Source organism: Engraulis encrasicolus, chromosome 12 (genome assembly GCF_034702125.1).
Source record: "Engraulis encrasicolus isolate BLACKSEA-1 chromosome 12, IST_EnEncr_1.0, whole genome shotgun sequence".
NCBI lineage: Eukaryota > Metazoa > Chordata > Actinopteri > Clupeiformes > Engraulidae > Engraulis > Engraulis encrasicolus.
Genome location: NC_085868.1, coordinates 53,304,098 through 53,327,914, shown reverse-complemented (window position 1 = coordinate 53,327,914; position 23,817 = coordinate 53,304,098). Strand labels below are relative to the sequence as shown.

The 23,817-nt window shown below is 44.2% G+C and overlaps 1 protein-coding gene across 1 annotated transcript; it reads left to right on the top strand.

Moving 5' to 3' along the window:
- Window positions 1–3,282: 3,282 nt before the first annotated feature.
- Window positions 3,283–22,799, top strand: LOC134459605 (macrophage mannose receptor 1-like). The gene is made up of 12 exons (XM_063211955.1): window positions 3,283–3,613; window positions 3,755–3,856; window positions 4,342–4,683; window positions 8,097–8,450; window positions 8,627–8,727; window positions 9,836–9,963; window positions 16,419–16,513; window positions 17,367–17,437; window positions 18,370–18,643; window positions 18,862–19,188; window positions 21,961–22,061; window positions 22,677–22,799. Exons 1-12 carry the CDS (start codon window positions 3,283–3,285, stop codon window positions 22,797–22,799), a joined length of 2,349 nt encoding a protein of 782 aa, XP_063068025.1.
- The last annotated feature ends 1,018 nt before the right edge of the window (window positions 22,800–23,817 follow it).

Sequence of the window (23,817 nt, the reverse complement as noted above, 5' to 3'; positions counted from 1 at the left end):
AAATGGACTATTGTGCTACAATTTAGCTATCCCACTCATCGCACTTGTGACTCCTGTTATCCGATAGGCATTACATTGTTCATTCGTTTCTTCTTGCGTTTGTCCACATCCAAAACAGTTCCGTGTCGAAAAAAGGTGCGTTATTGAACAATCGACGTTTGCAGTGCTTACAGCACGTGGATGCTTTTGAAAACATATGTAAACTGTAAATGAAGCATCTCGCTGTCTGTGCGATGTCAACTGGCCTGGGACAGTCTGGTGGCTTGGCAGCAGTACAGAGAGTACCCTAATGTTGTGTCGTCTTCAAGATTAACTTTTATTATAAAAGCAACTGTCTCCAAAAATGTAATGTAAACTGGCGTCTGCGTAACATCCAGTGAGAGAGATTGTGTCGCTCCATTTTCAGTTTGTATTTGCGTGGAATATGATGCTTGAACCAATTGGAAGGGGGGCCCCCTCCAGATGGGGGTACTTTGACTATATTGTCGATGCGCTCGCTGTTCGGCAATTGACATTTTCACGTTGTCGCTGATGCAAACCTATTGGAAGGGGGCCCCCTCGAGCAAGGGGGTATTAGGGAGGCGCTGTCGTTTCCCTCGCAGCAGAGCCCTTCATACAGGCGACGGTGCCATATTATGAAGCTATTTAAAATCGTCATTGCTGTTGGGTACATAACCTGTCGTCCTTGGGGGCCCCACCTACTCGGGGGCCCTAGGCAACTGCCTACATTGCGTACCTTAACGCAACGGGCCTGCGCCCAGGCATGAACTGCAGGTTGAAGTTGTGCTGGTTGAGACGGTCGGCCCACCTGTGCAGCCTCGATGGCTTGTGGCCCAAGCCTTTGGTCACCAGCAGCTTCGATGCGGATGGTGAACGCTCGGACATAGAGGTGGACATGCCAGCGTTCGCATGCCCACAGACAAGCCAGTGCCTCTCTTGTCCCCACTGATTACTTCCGTTCTGCAGGCGTGAGTGCCCGCGAGGTGAAAGCAACGGCTGTAGGTAGCCGTGCCGTAGATCCATCTTGCTGAAGACAGTGGAGGCATGAAAATGGCTGGTGAATTCTTCGCCCATGGGCAGGGGATACTTGTCGGGGATGATGGCCTTGTTTACATCTGTCAAGTCCACACAGAGGCGCAGTGCACCCCCTTTTTTTCTTGGTAATTACCATGTTCGACACCCACGGCGAAACGTCGGTCGGTTCCATTACGTTGTCTTCCAGCAGGCGGCGTAGCTCCACCCCCACTGCGTCCCGGAGTGCCAGGGGGACGCGCCGCAGTGCTTGGATCACTGGGGCTACAGACTGGTTCACTGTAGGCTGGTGCACGAAGCCTGACATGCGGCCCAGGCCTTTGAACAGTTGTGGGTACCGGTCAGGCCAGGAGGCGCCTACCTGCAGAACCCGTAGGCCCCTGGCGTCGGTCACTGCAAATCCCAGCGCCAGGAACAAGTCAAGGCACATGATGTTGGCCCCCTTCTGTGTGATGCAGAACTCAGTGTCTGGAACAGACTGTTGGTCATACCTGACCGGGAGGCGGGCGACTCCCATGGTAGAGATGGGAGAGTGGCCGTAGCCTGACAGGGGCTGTGCCACTTTCCCCAGCGGCACCAGTGAGGACGAGGACAGGCAGCAAAATTTCCACCTTTCAGGAGCGATTTTATTAAATCTTTGTGTAGATCGGCAGCCAATGAGTGACTCCCATAGAGATGACCAGTGACTCGAATGAAAAAGATCCTGGTTTGTAGCTGACTTTGTCCTTTTCTTCACCTGGTCATTTGGTTGTCCTGCCCCCAAATTGGAGTTGCATGTTACAGATGTGAACAGAACTTTGTTTCCTGGGCACACTGGCGCAGAAATGCATCAAATTGTAAAGTGTCACGTTACTTCACGTTGCGATGTTATCCGGGCATAGGCCCCCTGCTTGCTCATGCCCCCTACTCTGCTGAAGCGAGCCTCTTCTTGGATGAGCTTACGCCTGTCCTTCCCTTTCGCTTTGCTGTAGCAGGGCTTCAGGTTACTACCCAAAGAATTTATATGAGGAAACGTTTATGAAAGGCACAAATGAAGGGAGAGTTTCTACAGTATTTTAAAACAATTTCTGTGTGTGTGTAAATGGAGCCATAACAGGACAACGAATGAGACCAGGGTGTAAGAGCCCTCACACACACACACTTTTCAAAAAGACGCCAAACCCCCAAGATTTAAAAAACCCACCAAGAACCTATCAAACGCCATGGTTAGTGCCTCGTGTAGCGACTGACTGACAGCTCACTGTTTGGAGACCGGCCAGCATAGATAGGTCGAGCTTGTCATGGGTGTAACTGCAAATATGCCGATAAAATAACATCTAAGGCAGGGGTGTCAAACTCAAATTGACCGAGGGCCAACATCAAAATATGAAACAAAGTCAAGGGCCGAGCTCAAAATTTTTTAAATAAATGGACTAAAATCGTGCAGACACGCACTTAATACTCATAGTTCAATTTCACACACACTGGCACATATTGTGCTGCACATGAGTGTGAGCTGTGTCATTGGCCTGGGCCCACTCATACTTCTGAGAATCACCAAATTTCATGTTCAAGTCTTGGTACTGTAATACACATTTGAAATGATCCCGCAGGCCAAATAAAATGACTCCGTGGGCCAGATTTGGCTCCCGGGCCTGAGTTTGACACCCCTGGTCTAAGGCAGTGGTTCCCAACCTTTTTCTTCAGGGACCCATGTTTTTACTATTGTAAGCTTTGGTGACCCAACCACGCGAACGCCCGCACGAGACGGAGTCACAAGATGCCCTCTGTTTCCTGGGAAAACTAATTTTTGTTATTTTATTCCTCAATTCGTCTTTGGTCAAATATAGAATAAATGTTTAATGTAGCACTTACAATTTGTTGCTTCTATGCATTTATTAGTTAAATGCTTTGTCTTTTATTCAACATGGGCTATATATATTTAAAATGAAACACCTTAAAATCCAGAGGGCTCCGCGACCCCCTGTGGATCTTTGGCGACCCATAAGGTGGCTGTAGAGAGTTGTGATCAATGTGTCACGCCTGTGCACAGCTAGGAGAATGCCATTCAAGTCTCCAATTTTCTAGGTTTATACATACGTCACACCTGAGTTTAAAAAAAAAAAAACTTTCTAAAGAGTTTTAAGGAAGATTTATTTTGTAAATAATTGAAAGGCACAAACAAAGGGAGAGGTCATGTTTTTGAAAATATGTGGGTATGTAAAAACATTAAAACAACAAAGAAACACAGCGCTTCGAACTCATCACCTTATGTGGTGTTGTCTGTGTCTACTCTCAGGTGTGTGTGGTCTCTCCTCCTCTGTGCCACGTCAGTTCCATGTGGTGAAGGAGGAGAAGACCTGGACAGATGCTCAGCACTACTGCAGAGAGAAGTACACTGATCTGGCCACCGTAGACGATATGGCAGAGATGGAGAAGTCAATTAGAATAATGCAAGACGAAGGTGTTACAGGGGCTTGGATAGGGTTGACCTACGGTAGCAGTCCCAAGTGGCAGTGGTCTCTGGCTGACAGGGATTTCTATGGGGAGAATGAGACTGAGTTCAGGAACTGGGATACAGGACAGCCAGATGAAAGACCTGGTGAAGACTGTGTGTTGAGAGAGAGAGAGATGGGCTGGTATGACTACTACTGTACCGACCTATATCCTTTCATCTGCCAGGATGGTAAGAAACCTACTCAATTCAACCTACTCAATTGACTGTTCAGGAACTGGGGTTTAGTACAGGCTGGGGGGATTAGTGGAGATTGTGTCGTCATTAGATTAAGGGGGAGTTGGTATGACTCTTACTGTGAGACCACATATCCTTTCATCTGCTATGATGGTGAGAAACCATCACCACCATTTTACTCATTCATGTATGCATGAAGACTGGCAAATAAAAATGAACCGTGTTTGTTTTAAGGTCCCGTACAATCACTGTAGTTTAGACCAGTGTTTCTCTCAGGGGTGCCGCGGAAATGTGGCTTATAAATAAAATTATGTAATATAATATGTATTTGTCTAAATTGATAAGTTAATGTTAGTCAGTGGAATCTTTCATCTGCCATTTACGCACAATAAAGTATAGGTCGCCCCAGTCAGCTGTAACTTCGAACGTAGGTCATCTGACGTCTCCAAATGTGCTACTTTTCTAAGCTTGTGTGGTATCGGATGCGATGCCATGTTACGGCTTGTTGGTTTGGGGTGCCTTGACATTTTTCATGAATTGAAAGGGTGCCTCGCCTTTAAAAAGGTTGAGAAACACTGGTTTAGACTATAAACCTCTATTCTACTTGTCAGTTAATCATCATAAATGCTTCACCACAGGGAAAAACTCCACACACCCCTATGTGCTGATTGAAGATAAGGAGAGCTGGCCAGATGCTCAGAGATACTGCAGAGAGCACTTCACAGACCTGGCCAGTGTGAGGAACCAGGCAGAGAACGTCCAGATACAAGCTCTTTTACCATCAGGAGTGGATAATGCCTGGATCGGCCTGTTCAGAGATGCCTGGCAGTGGTCAGATGGCAGCAGCTCCTCCTTTCGCCACTGGATTCCTGGGGAACCCAGTAATACTCATGGGAACGAGTTCTGTGTTGAAATGTGGTCCACTGGTCTGTGGAACGATATACCGTGTGATTTGAGAAGACACTTCATTTGCTATGAAGGTGAGTCCATGGGCCATCTGAAAGCAGTGTCATGAATGTTTTTCAGACCAAATTGACTATTTTCACATTTAAGTTTTTATGATACCATTTATTTTTGGTTCCTAATCATGCTCCTCTCTCATGTATTATTTATATTTATTACAACAGTGCTATTCTGCACATTTCCACCTTTAACCCTCTGAGGTCTAAGGCCTTTCAGAGGCTTTTAGGCTGCTTGCACCACCCTGACATTTTCAAGTATTTTCAGCTAACAGTAAGCATCTATGCAAAAGTGGAATATATGGTTGTATTGTGAAAAGCCTGACAAGAAATAATCTGAAAAAAAATTGGATGTCATACAAACATGTTTTATTTAAATTGAGTATAAACACAACTGTACAAAAAAACAGGGTTCAGACGTCTTCAAAAAGTTCAAGAAAACACACAATAAACATATCTAGCCAAGACTTTTGAAGTTTGAATCTTGTAAACAAATGTGTTGGCAGCATAAAAGTGAAAAGGGCATTTAGAAATGTTTTGTTGTTTTCATACAAAATGCAAAAAAGAATGACTATGTCACTGCCACTGCCTGTCTCATTTGAATACTAATGAGATAGGTGTGAAAAACCTCTAATGGCTCACACCCCCCTGTCAATCCCCATGTGCTCTGATAGCCCCAACCCCCCTGTCACTCTACGTCTGCTGTGTTTACCCTACCTGAAAGGGGCGTGTTGTCACCTCTGAATAGCCACTCAAGCACTGGTACTTTACATGTGAATAGCTATAGGTGTGGCTGCTACAGGCAGAGAGTACAGAATATGCGAAGACTTCTTTTCACTTTCTTTAAATTGGGCCAGCTATATAATTTATTTAATATATATATATTTGAAATCTGGAAGGTCTGAAGTTTCTAATGGTGTAACTTATGTGTTTCAATGACAAAAACTCACAGAGTTACAGATTTGTTTTTAGAGACATGTCAAATTGCCCTCTCAAGGGCACTTAGACCTCAATGGGTTAAGTCTCAACTGCCTTTATGTGCACACATATTTGTTTTCTAATGTATGCAAGTGAGTAGGCTATTCCAGTGATTTACAATAGATGGCAGGATGTTTGTGCTTCAGCCTTGATGGTGCTCATGGTCGAAGATAGTTGAAATCAAGATAAAGCTTCGCTTTGAATAGACCCTGGGATGACTGGAGCGCTCAGCATATGCTTAGAAGGTTTTTTGAAATTGTGTTTTAGTGCAAAAATAACCATTTTATTGAAAACAATATATACTAGGGGTGGTACGGTTCACAAAATTCACGGTTCGGTTCATATCGCGGTGTCAAGGTCACGGTTTTCAGTTCTCTACGGTTCTTTTTTTTTAGTTCATGATAAATGCTGCACTGGCTAATAGAATAGGACTTATCACTAAATATCCTACATATGGTTTGTATAGGCTTATAATATGAAAATGGTGTGATTTTAATTGTGTCATCCTCTGATTTGGTATAATACGCTAATGTTTTAATCAGAGAGACTGGATAAGATACTTCTAGAATCTCTGTCTTACATATTTTTCTGGGCAGTACATGAATTGCGGTTTGCGATGGATTGCACGGTTCGGTTCGGTATGTGTGTGAATTGTACGGTTTCGGTTTTCGGTGCGGTTTGTGCCATCCCTAATATATACATATGCTGAATCAAAGAGAAGTAGGCCAATTTCTCCTGACTGTTTTACAACATTTGAAAAAAAGGATGTCTGATATTAATATTACTGTTTTTTTTTTCTAGATTACCAACTCATTTTATTTTATTTCTCTGATTCTCCAGCTCTCCCCACAGTTGAGGTGATGTCTCCTCAGAGTCCCTTTTACCCCGGAGATAGAGTCACCATGAGGTGTGACATACCGACGTACGCAGACAACCGTCAGTACGTCTGGCTGAAGGACAACACCACAGTTGCTGGTGAGACCAGTCAGACCATCACCATCACCCTTCCAGAAGACGCAGGCCAGTACCAGTGCCACAGGAAGAGAGATTCAACAGTGTCACCCTACGTCAGCAAGCCTGTTAACATAACATGTAATGGTGAGTTGACATACAATTCAATTTGGATAAAGACGTCAGCCAATTTTAATGTAACAAAATAATATGATGTTATGGGAATTCATATTTGATTTTAAAAACAATCTTTAATATTGATTGAGACAGCATCTGAGTCCAACGTCATTATATATGTTACTGTTACTGTACTCATTTCCTCTTTTAATTTGTTGTTTGTCCTGACTGCCTCAGATCTCCCTGCTGCTACAGTGGAGGTGGTGTCTCCTCCAGGTCCTCATTACTCTGGAGATGTCGTCACTCTGAAGTGCAGTGTGACCCAGTTTGAAGACTGGCATCAGTACGCCTGGCTGAAGGACAACAGCCCAGCTACTGGTGAGACCAGCCAGACCACCAACATCACACTCCCCCTAGAGGCAGGCAGGTACCAGTGCTACAGACAGAGAGAAGATGGCTCCAAGACGTCCTCACCTAGCAAGTCTGTGGATATTAGGAATGACGGTACGTCTATTGATGATTATTGTTATTACTATACAGGGTAACACTTTACTTGGCGCCGGTGTCATAAGCATGTCATTACAGTGTCATAAGTGTCATGGCAAAGTCATGCATGTTTCATAAACATTATGTCCATGTCATACAAATTTTATGACTGTTGGCCTTAAAGGGACACTATGACACTGTGGGGACACTTTTAGTTGTTTATTTCCAGAATTCATGCTGCCCATTCACTAATGTTACCTTTTTCATGAATATTTACCAGCACCATCAAATGCTAAGTATTCATTATGACTAGCACTTTTCATACATGAAAAGGGGGATCTTCTCCATGTTCCGCCATTTTGAATTTCCAAAAAAAGCCATTTCTAGCTGCAAAATGACTCTTCTTGAACCATACTAGAAAATATCTGTTAATTACTTAGTAAACTTTCATGTACAGATCAAATTTGGCAATAGGCAGCCCAGTTTCAATGAGCAGCATAGTTGCAGTACCTTTTTGACCGTTTCCTGCACAGTGTCCCTTTATGGCAACCCAAGGTTGTCTTTGCCATAAGCAAATGCCAACAGTCATAAAATGTTATTGACATGGACATAATGTTTATGACTATGACTGTGTCATGACACTATTATGACACTGTAATGACATGCTTATGACACCGGCGTCAAGTAAAGCGTTACCTTATACAGTACTAGTATCAGCTAAACAAATGGAGACAAGATGACCATGACCTTATTTCTCTCAGACAACCTGGTCCTGGTTCTTGAGAACAAGACCTGGATGGAGGCTCTGCACAACATGAATGACAACATGAATGATAATACTGTAATAACATAAATTAAGTGTTGTTGTAATCCTTCTGGTTTTGCCTTTGGTATTTTCTCAGACAACCTGGTTCTGGTTCGTGAGAACAAGACCTGGATGGAGGCTCTGCAGTACTGCAGACAGCACCATGTGGACCTGGTGTCTGTGTCCTCTGAGAAGATCCAGCGCTGGGTGGAGGGGTGGGCCATAGGAGCCTCATCTCCCCACGTGTGGCTGGGCCTGCGCTACGACTGCAACTTTGGCGTATGGTTGTTGGTCAGTGGAGTCACGGCCTCCTACGACAACTGGGCCTCAGGTGCAGATAGAGACGGGGGCTGTTACGGTACAACAAGGGCGGGAGCTGTGGCAAGAGATGGGGGCCAGTGGGTCAGTCTGGACGGAAACGAAAAACTCAATTTCATCTGCACCAATGAGGGTAAACATGTTCTTGTTTACTGTGGATGCACTGTATGTTTGTGTTAGTATGATGGTGGCTGTAACTTTTTTTTGAATGACACTTTCTCAATATCCGTCTTTCTCTCTATGTGTGTATGTGTGTGTGTGTGTGTGTGTGTGTGTGTGTGTGTGTGTGTGTGTGCTGTCCTTGTGTAGCCCCCTCAGTGTGGAGGACACAGATAGTGAGAGTGAATCTGCAAATGGCGTCTCATGTGGACATGGAAGATCCTGAGATGCAGGAGGCCTTCCTACAGCAGGTGACTAGTGTGTGTGTGTGTGTGTGTGTGTGTGTGTGTGTGTGTGTGTGTGTGTGTGTGTGTGTGTGTGTGTGTGTGTGTGTGTGTGTGTGTGTGTGTGTGTGTGTGTGTTGGAGAATTTGGTTGTTTATGTACCCCATTGGGTAAAACTTCAGAATATCGGTCTTTTAAAGCTTTAGTATCAGTAAGTAAGTGATTTCTTAACACTTAGTAAATAATGAACTGATTAAAAATACAAACGTTCTATAAATGAGTAAGGAATGCTATGATAATGTCAGTAAATGTGTTCACCTAAATATACGGCCTACGTCTGTGCGGTGCAGAGAGACTCGCCTCCTGCTGGACCAATTAGTTGTGTTTGCCCTACACAGTCTCACCCCAAGTAGTCAATATCTGAGTACCTTTTTGACCAGACTGCAATTTTTGACGTCTTGGGTATTCCTTCCACGTCACATTTTGACTATGTCCTCAAAGGCGCCCCCTTGTGGCAGCATAACATCATTGAGGTTAGGTTTAGGAATAGGTTTAGGGTTAGGCCACATAGTCAAAATGTGACGTGGAAGGAATACCCAAGACGTCAAAAATTGCAGTCTGGTCCAAGGTAGTCAGAAATTGACTACTTGGGGTGAGACTGCGTTGTGTTTGCCATCTACAGCCTGTGGGTCCATCTGCTCTATGGAGACCAGGCGTCCATACTGTGCTGACTCTGCTGTGATGACATTAGGGCTGGGACGATTAATCGACTAATCGTGACTAATCGATCATAAAAATTAGTCGGAAAGAATTTTCATGGTCGACTAATCGTTTCATTTAATTCAATGCTTTTTTACTTACTTTACTAATGCTTTATTACTTTATTGAAACCTAAAATAGCTTTAGTCATTTACAATTTCTATTGGTTCATTCTTAACCCGTTGACGCCTCAGACACCTGCAAAAAAGGGTGATGAATGCCTGAGCCCTTTTGAAGAAAAGCTGCCCTCAGCCCATGAAAACCCAAATATCTCAGCCTCTGAAGCACATGTCAGAAGTGAAACGTGTCCTTGAAAGACCCCTGTGTGTCTCAATGACCTCTAATTCTCTGAATGACCTCTTGTTCTGTTCTTCAGATTAAACAGCGACTGAAGGACAAGGGGTTGCCAGCGAATACCCAAGTGAGCTGGAGGAAGCAGGCGGATGGAAAGGTGTTCCACAAGGAGAAGAAGGAGGTCAAGAAGAAGCAGAAGAGAAATGAGCTGTAATCACACTGTGCTGTTCATATAGAGTAGTAATCGTCACAGTACATGTTCAGAAAATGATTGGAAAATTGGGCTGTTTCTTTTGGGATCTTTAGGACTTTTTATTTGTATTCTCTTTTGGTGTGTACTGTAGAGTTAACGTGTGTTTGTTTTAATCAGCCTTTGATTTTTTTTTCATATTTTTTCAATCTTGTAGCTTTGTCTTGTAAGTGAAATTAATGCAGTTGAACTGAGTGGTCACATGGTCACACATATTCAGTTCCTGACATCACCAGGTAGGTGGAGGAGGGTGAATAACCAGCTCTCTCCTCCATCCTCCACTGTGACTGAGTTAGCCTGACATCACCAGGTAGGTGGAGGGGGTGAATAACCAGCTCTCTCCTCCATCCTCCACTGTGACTGAGTTACCCTGACATCACCAGGTAGATGAAGTGTGTGTGTGCCCTGTGACCTGTCCCCATAAGTCACTGTCCCCATATGTCACTGTCCCCATATGTCACCATCCCCATTTGTCACTGTCCCCATATGTCACCGTCCCCATTTGTCACTGTCCCCATATGTCACTGTCCCCATATGTCACTGTCCCCATAAGTCACCATCCCCATACCACTGTCCCCATATGTCACCATCCCCATATGTCACCGTCCCCATATGTCACCGTCCCCGTGTGGCTTAAAAGCAGAAGATGAAGTGTGTGTGTGCCCTGTGACTTGTAATGTGCTGTAGGATCACACTTACTACTGACCCAGTCGGCAACTCTGTGTCCGCCCATGAAATTGATTGTTTTCATCCACATTTGCTCCACCCACTGTATGTAGTGGCTAATCCAGGCGTCACCAACGTGGTGCCCGAGGGCCCCAGGTAGCCCTCCAGGAGCTTCTGAGGTGCCCACCAAGGATGTTTCTAAACAGTCACAACTTCAAGATTTTAAGTCACAGTTAATGCTTTTCTTCATTTAAATATGAATTTATTTCTTTATAGCCTATAAAGAATATTTCCTTATGACTTATAAGTAAATTATCATTCAATCGAATGTGATTTGGGAATTATGTCATGAAATCAGTAGATGATTTTAAACAAAAGTAGCCCTCGGGTAGCCCTCAGGAGCCCTCGGTTAGCCCTTGGTAGCCCTCTGACCCAGAAAGGTTGGGGACCCCTATATGTCTAATGACTGGCAGTGATTGGCACCGCATGACCACGGGTGGAGCATTCGTAGGGGAAAACATGCAGTTTCATGGACGGGCCAGAGGAGCCGACTGGGTCAATAGGGAATCACTTGTTTGATTAAATGACTGCTATATTAATGTGTTTTAGTCTGACCTGTGTGAGAATCTATTTCCATTCACAGAATAATATTTCACTATTTACACAGTTTTCCATTCTCGTGTTTTTCAGGTCGTGTGTGATTTATGGAAAGTAAATTTATTTGTAGTCAGTTTGTGATGTTAAAATTCTTTAATAAAGTCAATCATTGTGTGGAAGCTCGCTGTTTGATTCATTTGTACTGCAGGCCTGTCCATGTGTCTCAGTGGCCATTTGCATAGGGCCTGGTATGACCAACAAGCAGGATGGCGAAAACAGCACAGGGGTGCATTTCTCGAAACCATAGTCGCTAACTATGTTAGCTATTTTGATGTTTTCAATGCGATTTCCCATTGATATTGACCCAAGTTGCTAACTGGTTAACAACTACGCTTTCAAGAAACACACCCCAGTGTTAGTAGATAAGCAGATAAGGAGAACACAAACAAACAAAACACGGCTCAGCAAAGACTTCAATGAGCCACTTTGCATTTGTGATGCGTCATACACGCACAGCCCATTTTATTATTACCCAGGGACTACGGGTGGTAAACACAGACAGGGTGGGGGTGGTGGGATGTGTGTGTGTGTGTGGGGTGGGGGGGATGAGAATACGGACAGTGTGTGGGAGAGAGAGAGAGAGAGAAAGTAATACGGGTGAACACGGGTAAAGGCTATATTGAGCTTAGCACTTCTTTATTTGCAGGCTACTTCGCATCTTTTGCAATGTCAGTGGCTATTTGCATAGGGCCTGGCATGACCAACACGCACAACGAGAAAGAACAGTCATGCACAAAGACAAAGAAACGTCTTCATTGAGCCAGAAACTGAATTTGCAATTTCTTTTGCATACACAATATGAAATCCTTTCCAAGGGGTTAATAAAACTTTAAAAGTCTGTTATTCTAAAGCGTTAGGGCAGTCATGGATAAGCGGTTAGGGCGTAAGACTTGTAGCCCAGAGGTTGCCGGTTGGAGTCCTGACCCGCCAGGTTGGTGGGGGGAGTAATTAACCAGTGCTCTCCCCCATCCTCCTCCATGACTGAGGTACCCTGAGCATGGTACGGTCCCACTGCACTACTCCCTTGGGGCGCCATAGAGGGCTGCCCCCTTGCGTTGTGTGTGCAGTGATCACTTGTGTGCTGTGGAGTGATGTGTCACAATGACAATGGGAGCTGGCGTTTCACAGGTGGACTTCCACTTTCCCAACAGGGTACACAAACCACCAAATTCTCCAACACACACACACACACACACACACACACACACACACACACACACACACACACACACACACACACACACACACACACACACACACACACACACACACACACACACTCCTCACCTGCTGTAGGAAGGCCTCCTGCATCTCAGGATCTTCCACGTCCATATGAGACGCCATTTGCAGATTCACTCTCACTATCTGTGTCCTCCACACTGAGGGGGCTGCACAAGGACAACACACACACACACATAGAGAGCAAGACTGATATTGAGAAAGCATCAACCAAATTCTCCATTACACACACACACACAATGTCATATTCATTTTTTTGTGTTTTGTCTGACCTGTGTAAGAATATTTCCATTCACAGAAAAATCCTGCACTAGTTTTTTATTCTTACTTATCGTGTGGTTTATGGAAAGTAATATTATTTGAAGTCAATGTTAAAATTATTTAATAAAGTCAATCATTGTGTGATAGCTTGTTGTTTGATTCATTTGTGCTGCCTGGAAACAGGCCTGTCCATGTGTCTCAGTGGCCATTTGCATAGGGCCTGGTATGACCAACAAGTAGGATGGCGAACAGTACAGGTGTGCATTTCTCGAAACTATAGTTGCTAACTATGTTAGCTATTTTGACGTTTTCAAAGCAATTTCCAATTGACATTGACAAGTTTCTAACTTGTTAACAACTACGCTTTCGAGAAACACACCCCAGTGTTAGTAGATAAGCAGATATAGAGAACACAAACAAACAAAACGCGGCTCAGCGAAGACTTCAATGAGCCACTTTGCATTTGTGATGCGTCATACACGCACAGCCCATTCTATTATTACCCAGGGACTGGGGGGGGAGGTAAACACAGACAGGGTGGGGGTGGTGGGATGTGTGTGTGTGTGTATGTGTGTGTGTGTGTGTGGGGTTGCAGGCTACTTCGCATCTTTTGCAATGTCAGTGGCTATTTGCATAGGGCCTGGCATGACCAACACGCACAACGAGAAAGAACAGTCATGCACAAAAACAAAGAAACGTCTTCATTGAGCCGGAAACTGAATTTGCAATTTCTTTTGCATACACAATATGAAATCCTTTCCAAGGGGTTAATATAGCTTTAAAAGACTGTTATTCTAAAGCGTTAGGGCAGTCATGGATAAGCGGTTAGGGCGTAAGACTTGTAGCCCAAAAGTTCCCGGTTGGACTCCTGACCCTCTGGGGGGCGTAATTAACCAGTGCTCTTCCCCATCCTCCTCCATGACTGAGGTACCCTGAGCATGGTACGGTCCCACCGCGCTGCTCCCTTGGCATTGGCGTTTCCCAGGTGGACTTCCACTTTCCCAACAGGGTACACAAACCACCAAATTCTCCAACACACACACACACACACACACACACAAACACACACACACACACACACACACACACACACACACACACACACACACACACACACACACACACACACACACACACACACACACACACACACACACACACACACACACACACACACACAAACAATGTAATTTTAATGTGTTTTGTCTGACCTGTGTAAGAATATTTCCATTCACAGAAAAATCCTGTACTAGTTTTCCATAATTACTTCAGTCAGTTTGTGATGTTATAATTCTTAAATAAAGTCAATCATTGTGTGATAGCTCGCTGTTTGATTCATTTGTGCTGCCTGGAAACAGGCCTGTCCATGTGCCTCAGTGGCCATTTGCATAGGGCCTGGGCTGACCAACAAGCAGGACGCAAAGCCCATTTTACTATTCCCCAGGGACTAGGGGGGTGGTGTGTGTGTGTGTGTGTGTGTGTGGGGGGGGGGTGTTTAATATGGACAGTGTGTGGAAGAGAGTGAGAGAAAGTAAGAAGGGTAAAGACAATGTAAGGCTATATTGAGCTTAGCACTTCTTTATTTGCAGGCTACTTCGCATCTTTTGCAATATCCGTGGCTATTTGCATAGGGCCTGAAATGACCAACACGCACAAAGACAAAGAACAGTCATGCACAAACAAAGAAACGTCTTCATTGAGCCTGACACTTCATTTGTAATTTCTTTTGCATACAAAGTATCATATCCTTTATAAGAAATCATACGTGACCGATGAACTAAATCCAAAGCACTCGCCTCAGAGTCAACACCGTAAAGTTATGTTAAAATCCTTTACATTGGCGTTACATTGAGATAAAAAGCCAAGCAGTTTCAGCAGTCAGGGCATTGATGTAGGATGGGGCACCTAAGTCACGCCCTTCTATCTCCGATCCATGGGGCTGTAGCTTGCGAAATATTGAATGGGAGTGAATGGAGCAAGTCAAGCTATATCGTGATTCCGTTTGGCATGCGTTCTGGATTTCCCATATGATGGCAATGGATTTTAAAGGTTTGGATTGACGTCGTAAGACCACTCATTTTCGGCAGGCAAGAAAGGTCACCGGTACTTTGTTGTTGCTGTTTTTTTAAAAGACATATTTTTGTCTTTTACGACTTAATTGATGATAGGACAGTGTGAGAGGTGGACAGGAAGCGAATGGGGTGAGAGACGGGGAAGGGTCGGCAAATGAGCCGGCTTGGGAATCGAACCCGGGTCGGCCACATGGTAGACGAGTGCCCTACCGGTTGGCCACAGCAGGGCCAAGAAAAGCTAATTTAGTTTGTGTGCGAAACTGGGTAAGTAACTACAGTGTGTGCCTCAGGAATTTGACGTGAACGGAGGCTGAAGGTGCAGAGCCCTAATGCTGCACCGAGCCGAAGTGACGGCACGTCAGACATGCGACTTCTCTTGTGTTGTCCAAACAATTACATATTTTTGCTAGCACACAACTCACAAATCGCTTGACAAGTGACATCGACAATCACACCGTTGGTTATCATTAACTCTGAGGTACAGCATATGTGTGATCTAAGGAGGAATGTGAGGTGGATAGGAAAATAGGTTTGATCAGTCCATTACAGCCCAGTCAAACCTTTTCACTTTCCCAGCCCCATGAGCTGCCCGGAAGGAGACTACCCCCTACCACAGCCTGATGGAGGCCAGATGGCTCACAATTGTCGGCTAAAAAAAAAAAGAAAATAAATTCTCTGTACGTATGTATGTAACGTATGTATGTAAAATAAAGGGTTCTCTTTCGATTGAATCACTCGACATCTCACTATAGTTAATGCCCTATGCGTGACCAGTTGCCGAATCAATCATGAGCTGCGCAACTGAAACTTTTTCACTCATGCTTTGCCAGAAGAGTCCTGCGACTGAACCATACGCCAGAACGCGCCACTTAGCCCGGTCACTGACGTTGTGGATTTTAATCTTCCAGACCCTTCTCCAAGCAATTCTCACTGTTTACTCTCACTGACTCTTGACAGCTTAGCACTTTGTCGAGTTGTGTTCATTGTTCCCCTTCGACCACTCACACTTTTTGCCCACCTGTCTCAGCTACCAAGCTTAGCTACTCAGCTACATTAGCTTAGCCTTTAGCTAGTGTTATGTCATGCTTTTGCTTTTGCGAGCATGTGTGGTGACATAATAAACTGAGAGGGGAGGCATAGCTGATGGCATGGCTAGGTAAATTAGAGGGGAGGGTAAGTATGAGTTTCATGTGTAGGAGAGGAGTGTTTGGTGCATATACTATATGTAACTGAGTGTATACTGTATGTACTGGAGTGTACATGGAAAGATGTGTGTAAATTTAGTGTTTATGGATATCTAAGGATGTTTATGTGACAAGGTGTGTAAACGGTGTTTACATGTTTTGTAAATGACATGTACACCACAAAGATCTCACTAATGCCAGACGTGATGGAATGAACTGTCTGATGTGAAAACAATTATCCCTATGGGAAAATAAAGAATCTAATCTAATCACTATGCAGGCTCACAAAGCACATCGCAAGCTAGACAAGGCGCCCTCCCACCCTTGTCCTAACAGCTGCAGGTTTAACCTTATGGTAAAAGATCCCCACAAGGAATGCACCGTGTGCCTGGTTTTCTCTCACACTGAGCAGGGAGTCTCTGGCCCCACCTGTGAGGCATGCAAGACACTTTACCTCTCACTTAGCATTCTTCTAACACTCATTCAGGACATGGTGCCTTTGGGGGGCAACCGCCATTCCGACATACCGCCATTCCGACACCACGTTACTCTTGTAGGGAGCTGTCCACGCGCGAGCCTACACCTAAACGGAGCTGTCCATGTGTTTGGTGCTGAAATATGTTGGGCAGGTCCTTGCCTCGCCTCGCATCCTGCCCCATTCCTTTGTTGTGTGACAGATGAGGTATATAGTGTAGGCTATGTGTATGCGTGTGTATGTGTGTCTTTGTGCGCGCGTGTGTATTTGTGTGTGTGTGTGTGTGTGTGTGTGTGTGTGTGTGTGTGTGTGTGTGTTTGTTTGAGAGACAGAGAGAGACACAGGGCGTAGGTCCCTTTTGTGTATAATGCAAAAAGTAATGCAGCAGGTTTGGACGATTTGCAACATCTTTTGCATCACATTATCATCCCCAAGTCCTCCAAGATGACAAATGGGCTCTGTGTGGGATGTCATCACATGAGAGAGGAGGTAAATGATGACGGGCTGAATTCTGTGTGGTAAACAGAAAAGGAGGATATTATTTGGGACAGTTTGGCAAAGTCACTCATTTGGGGCGATCAGACTTCTGACCAAACTGACGAGGTTGACCTAACCCCTAAACAACTCCTGCTACTGGTCACAGACTTGTTAAGGTGAGGAGTGTTTCTCTAATCTCTATGTGTGATTTTACGCTCAGCATAAAAAGACAAACAAAGCTTTTCTCTACTCCATTTAGAACATATGTTTTTTTGCGCACAGTAATACTTCCTCAGATATTGTGTTTTTGACGTTTGTGTGACCTCTTCCAGGTGTTCCCCTCAGCATCCACAGAGATGGGGACTTTCCTGTGGCTGATGCTTCTGTTCCCAGGTCAGTACAGGTAATTTACTGCAAGTCAAAAAGAACATCGTGATGATCTGACAGACACTAATAGACCCAGTGGTCTTACCGTGACACAGGGTGTGATTGACAGCTGACAGTGGTACAACATAAAACCTTTGCTCAAGCAAAGTAAAAGGCGGATGGACTTGCATGAGGCCAAATGTAGAGTCTGAACAAAAGGCAGATATAATGTCATATTGTTAATCTACATTAATAGTACTTCTTCTCATATCAATTCCAACTATCAATTAATTATAACTTCAAATGAAAATGAATTATTAAGTTATATTACATTTTATACATGTTGCTGGATCAGGTAATTAAAAAAATACATTCTTCATACAAAATAAAATTGTTGATACACACCATTAGTGAATCCACATGAGTATGCCGTCAACAGCTATCATCACTGTATGCAAAGCCTGTGGGCCACAGTGTAAAAAGGAAAAAGCTATTCATGATTTTCTCTGTAATACGTTCATGCAAATACAATAGCTTTCGAAAATCCTCACTTTTTTTGAAGCTTTAAGAAAGGAAAAATCTCTGCATGTAAATAAAAGGCACAAATGAAAGGGAAAGTCTCTATTTGTACCTGTGTGTAAATGGGCTCAGAGTACATAGAATAAAAATCTTCATGGACACACACACACACACACACACACACACACACACACACACACACACACACACACACACACACACACACACACACACACACACACACACACACACACACACACACGCACACACGCACGCACACACTCTCAACGTACAGTAATTTAGGTAATCAATCAAAGCAAATGAATTTCAGTGTGACACCCCTGAATTAAAGCTAAGGAATTTGGTAGTCTGTCTGAACTCATCACATTATGCTGTGTTGTGACTCTCATCACAGGTGTGTGTGGTCTCTCCTCCTTTGTGCCACGTCAGTTCCATGTGGTGACAGAGGAGAAGACCTGGACAGAAGCTCAGCAGTACTGCAGAGAGAAGTACACTGACCTGGCCACCATAGATGACATGGCAGAGATGGATATTTTAAAGGGAATAATCCAGAAAGAAGGAGTTACAGAGGCTTGGATCGGGATGAACTACAGTAGCAGTCCTAAGTGGCAGTGGTCTCTGGCTGACAGGGATTTCTATGGGGAGAATGAGGCTGAGTTCAGGAACTGGGCTTCAGGACAGCCTCTTGCAGCTGGTGGATATTGTATGTATGTTTGGTATGACGGGCAGTGGTATGTCTATGACTGTGGACTGACATTGTTCTTCGTCTGCTATAATGGTGAGACATCATTTTCATTCATTACTCACAAACTAATAAATGTTTGGCGACCAACAATTATAAAATCAAAAGTGTAATGATCTGTTCAGTCTAGATTGTAATGTAAATCTTGCTATTTCTACCTTACACATGCATTACCACAGGCAGGAACTCTGTGCACCCCTATGTGCTGATTAAAGTTCCGACGACCTGGGCAGATGCTCAGAGATACTGCAGAGAGCACTACACAGACCTGGCCAGTGTGAGGAACCAGACGGAGAACGATCAGATGGGAGCTCTTATTGCAGGTTATTATGTCTACATTGGCTTGTTCAGAGACGCTTGGCAGTGGTCAGATGGCAGCAACTCCTCCTTTCGCAACTGGGCCTCTGGAGTCCCTGATGGACACAACTTGTGTGGTGAAGTGTTGTCCACCGGCCTGTGGAGGGGTGGAAGCTGCAGTGAGCGCAAACACTTCATCTGCTACGGAGGTGAGTATGTCAGCCTTAAGTTCAGCGACATACCCTTCCCTACATACCCATTGGAGTCATTCCAAGGTAATCTCTATTTGGCAACTGTCTCAAAATATTCTGAAATTATTTCCTTAGACATCCAAAGGAAAGCATTGAAATCTCCCTTTAAGTGTTTTCCTTTACAAGTTACAGACCATTTCATTGGGCGTGGGATGTGTCAATTTTGATCAGACAATTTGTTTTTTTTTCCTGCAAAGTAATGAAGACCGTAGTGTCACAACTGCATTATATAGAAGGCTTACATTTGGCATACTGGTATCCAATATAGAAGGCTTACATTTGGCATGCTGGTACATGGATACTGGTATCCAATATAGAAGGTTTACATTTGGCATGCTGGTATCCAATATAGAAGGTTTACATTTGGCATGCTGGTACATGGATACTGGTATCCAACATAGAAGGCTTACATTTGACACGCTGGTATAGAAGACTTACATTTGGCATGCTGGTATCCAATATAGAAGGTTTACATTTGGCATGCTGGTATCCAATATAGAAGGAAGGTTTACATTTGGCATGCTGGTATTCAATATAGAAGGCTTACATTTGGCATGCTGGTATCCAATATAGAAGGCTTACATTTGGCATGCTGGTATTCAATATAGAAGGCTTACATTTGGCATGCTGGTATTCAATATAGAAGGCTTACATTTGGCATGCTGGTATCCAATATAGAAGGCTTACATTTGGCATACTGGTATCCAATATAGAAGGTTTACATTTGGCATGCTGGTACATGGATACTGGTATCCAATATGTATGGAATAGCGGCCGACGAGGTGTCCCGATATCAAGGGAAATAATGGACGAGGCGGAGCGTTCTAAACAGCCCGACGGGCTGTTCGCTTCGCCAAGTCCATTTTCCCTTGATATCGGGACACCTCGAAGGCCGCTATTCCGCTTATCACATGGTTACCAGCATTTAAGTATTAATTTATTAATATGTTGATATTCACCACTGCGCTTGGTACGTTGCTATGGGCACAACTTCCTAATCTAGTGAGACGCGCCTCTATCGGAGGCATGTAAGGACGCACGCAGAATGTTGGGGTGACTTGACAACCAAATGCGATAGAATTGACGACTGGATTTTTGACTTGACAACCAGATTCGATAGAATTAGTAACGGGGTCTTGACTAGACAACCAGATGCGATAGAACTAGTAACGGCACTTCGCCAGAAAGTTAGAAAAGAAGCAACTTGGACGCCCGCACGCCCACATGACATCATAGGTGTCCTGCTACCGGGGAATAAAGGACACCTGCTCAGCCAATCAGAAGACGGTCCGTCTGCTCACTGGGTGGCTTACATTTGGCATGCCGTTATAGAAGGCTTACATTCGGCATGCTGGTATAGAAGGCATACATTTGGCATGCTGGTATCCAATATATAAGGCTTACATTTGACACGCTGGTATAGAAGACTTACATTTGGCATGCTGGTATCCAACATAGAAGGCTTACATTTGGGATGCTGGTATAGAAGGTTTACATTTGGCATCAGTGTTGCCAGATTTTCTACGACAAATAAGCGACTGACGTCCTGAAAACAAGCCCAAAAGAAGCGACTGACGGGCGTAGTGAAAACAAGCCCAAAATAAGCAACCGAAGGGGTGGGTCGTCAGTCGCGTGCCTAGTCAGGGAAGACCTTGCTCTTTGCGGGGGTCTGCGTGGCAGCTAAAATCCCCTCAAGTGACCACAGAAAGTGAGAGTTAACAATGCTGTAGTAGGGTCACTTGTAAGGATGAGTGAGAAAAAACGAGTTGCCATTGAGAAACACATTCAAATGACCGGCAGAGCAGGAGAAAACAGCAAGCCCAACCCTGAAAAGAGCAAGCCCAAAAAACCGCAACCCGCGACTTTACAAAATTTTAAGCGACTGCTCAAAAAAAGAAGCCCAATGTCGCTTATAATAAGCGGACTTGGCAACACTGTTTGGCATGCTGGTATCCAATATGTATGGAATAGCGGCCGACGAGGTGTCCCGATATTAAGGGAAATAATGGACGAGGCGGAGCGTTCTAAACAGCCCGACGGGCTGTTCGCTTCGCCAAGTCCATTTTCCCTTGATATCGGGACACCTCGAAGGCCGCTATTCCGCTTATCACATGGTTACCAGCATTTAAGTATTAATTTATCAATATGTTGATCTAGGCTTCGTGAGAAAGTAGATTCACCACTGCGCTTGGTACGTTGCTATGGGCACAACTTCCTAATCTAGTGAGACGCGCCTCTATCGGAGGCATGTAGGGACGCGCGCAGAATTTTTTTTGTTGACTTGACAACCAAATGCGATAGAATTGACGACTGGATTTTTGACTTGACAACCAGATTCGATAGAATTAGTAACGGGGTCTTGACTAGACAACCAGATGCGATAGAACTAACAACGCGGTCTTGACTAGACAACCAGATGCGATAGAACTAGTAACGGCACTTCGGCAGAACAATAGAAAAGAAGCAACTTGGACGCCTGCACGCCCGCATGACATCATAGGTGTCCTGCTACCGGGGAATAAAGGACACCTGCTCAGCCAATCAGAAGACGTTCCATCTGCTCACTGGGTGATAAAGAAGGTTTACATTTGACACGCTGGTATAGAAGGCTTACATTTGGCATGCTGGTATCTAATATAGAAGGCTTACGTTTGACATGCTGGTACATGGATACTGTGTGTAGTCTACAGAAAAATGTACATGCTGTGTGTGTGTGTGGTCCTTGTTTAGCCTCTAAGGAGAAGGTGAAACAGATTGTGAGAGTGCAGCTGCCAGTGGCCTCTGGTGTAAACATAGAAGATCCTGATGTGCAGGAGGCCTTCCTACAGCAGGTGAGGATCAGTGTGCGTGTGTGCGTGCATGTATGGACGTTTGCGTGTATTTGCGTGTGATCACAGGCAGCCTAAATTGTGAAACAGTTATGTGTGCTACTAATAGGCTACTACTACTGGTGCTGCTGCTACTGCTACTACCAGAGATTCTTTAAGTATATAGAGATATGCAAATGTAATAGGTTGCTATGGGCACCTAACATGACCAGGTTCCGGTCTGCCTAAAGTTGCGTGTCATAATACTCCTAGCATTCAACAGAACAGTCCTTAGGTCTGCCTTGCAATAATAGAACCCGGAAACAATGGGCCAATGGAACCTCTCTCTCTCTACTCTATCTGGCTACTACTACTACTACTACTACTAATAATAATAACACTGCTACTACTACTACTACCAGGGCCGCTGACAGCTTTGCTCAGGCCCAGGACAAGGTAATCTGAGAGGGCCCCATGGCCAATAGATGCAATGTAATTAGGAACCAATTCTCGGCCCCATCTCTCCCTGGGCCCGGGACAACTGTCCTCTTTAATGAGAAGTGTTCCTGATTGACTTGTGTTTCTCTGACTGACCTCTGAATGGCTTCTGTTTCTTTGAACGGTCTTTGTCCTGTTCAGATGAAGCAGAGGCTGGGGTTGCCACCCGATGCCAAAGTGAGCTGGATGAAGCAAGCGGATGGAAAGGTGTTCCACAAGGAGAAGAAGGAGGTCAAGAAGAAGCTAAAGAGAAATGAGCTGTAATCACACTGTGGTCTTTGGGGCGGTTTCTTTCTATTCTCTTTTCGTGTGAACAGTAGAGGTTAGTTAAATGGCTGTGTTTGTTTTCATCTTTAATCATCAATATTTTTCATTCATGTAGCTATTTGTATTGTAAGAGAAGCAGCTAAGCTGAATGATCACATGGTCACACATATTCAATTCCTGACATCACCAGGTAGGTGGAGGAGGGTGAATAACCAGCTCTCTCCTCCATCCTCCACTGTGACTGAGTTAGCCTGAACATGGCACCATCTCCACACACTGCCCTCCTGCCAATCTCCTAAAATGTGTAATGGGTTAAAAGTTAAAAGCTGATTGTTTTTGTGTGTGTGCCCTGTGACCTGCCATGTGCTGTATGCCCACACTCACTATTGGGAATGACTTGCTTAATTACAGTAAATGAAGACAGAAGAATGTGTTTTGTCTGACCTGTGTGAGCATCTCCTTCCATTTACAGGAAAATCCTGTTCTATTTACAGCACATCAATGACTACAGCAACGACATGTTTGGAAATGTTTTAAAATGAGTTTTGTATTCTTACTTCATCCCTTTGAAATATGCAATATGCTTAATGTTTTTCGTGTCATGTGGTTTGTGTAAAGTACGGTTACTTGTAGTCAGTTTGCAATGTTAAAATTCTTTAATAAAGTCAATCATTGTGAGGATGCTTGTCGTTTGATTAATTTGTGCTGCCTGGAAACAGGCCTGTCCATGTGTCTCGGTGGCCATTTGCATAGGGCCTGGTATGACCAACAAGCAGGATGGCCTACAGGGGTGCATTTCTCGAAACCACAGTTGCTAACTATGTTAGCTATTTTGACTATGTAAGTTGGTAATGCAGCCTTTAGCTTCTATGCTGCAAAGCTTTAGAACCAGCTTCCAGATGATGTCCCAAGACAAAGCTGTTCTCAAATTCTTTCCCCTAGCTTAAATTATATATCATTCTTATTTTTATTTTATATTTATTTATTACCATATGTTTTATCTTAATGTTTTAAA

What these genes read in the sequence shown, in the direction of transcription:
- LOC134459605 (XM_063211955.1), top strand. Translation starts at nt 3,283, where the DNA reads ATGTGGTGTTGTCTGTGTCTACTCTCAGGTGTGTGTGGTCTCTCCTCC. An exon ending in ACAGCCAGATGAAAGACCTG is followed by an intron (nt 3,614 to 3,754) that starts GTGAAGACTGTG and finishes ACTGGGGTTTAG; the next exon opens with TACAGGCTGGGGGGATTAGT. An exon ending in GGGAGTCTCTGGCCCCACCT is followed by an intron (nt 16,514 to 17,366) that starts GTGAGGCATGCA and finishes GACCTCTTCCAG; the next exon opens with GTGTTCCCCTCAGCATCCAC.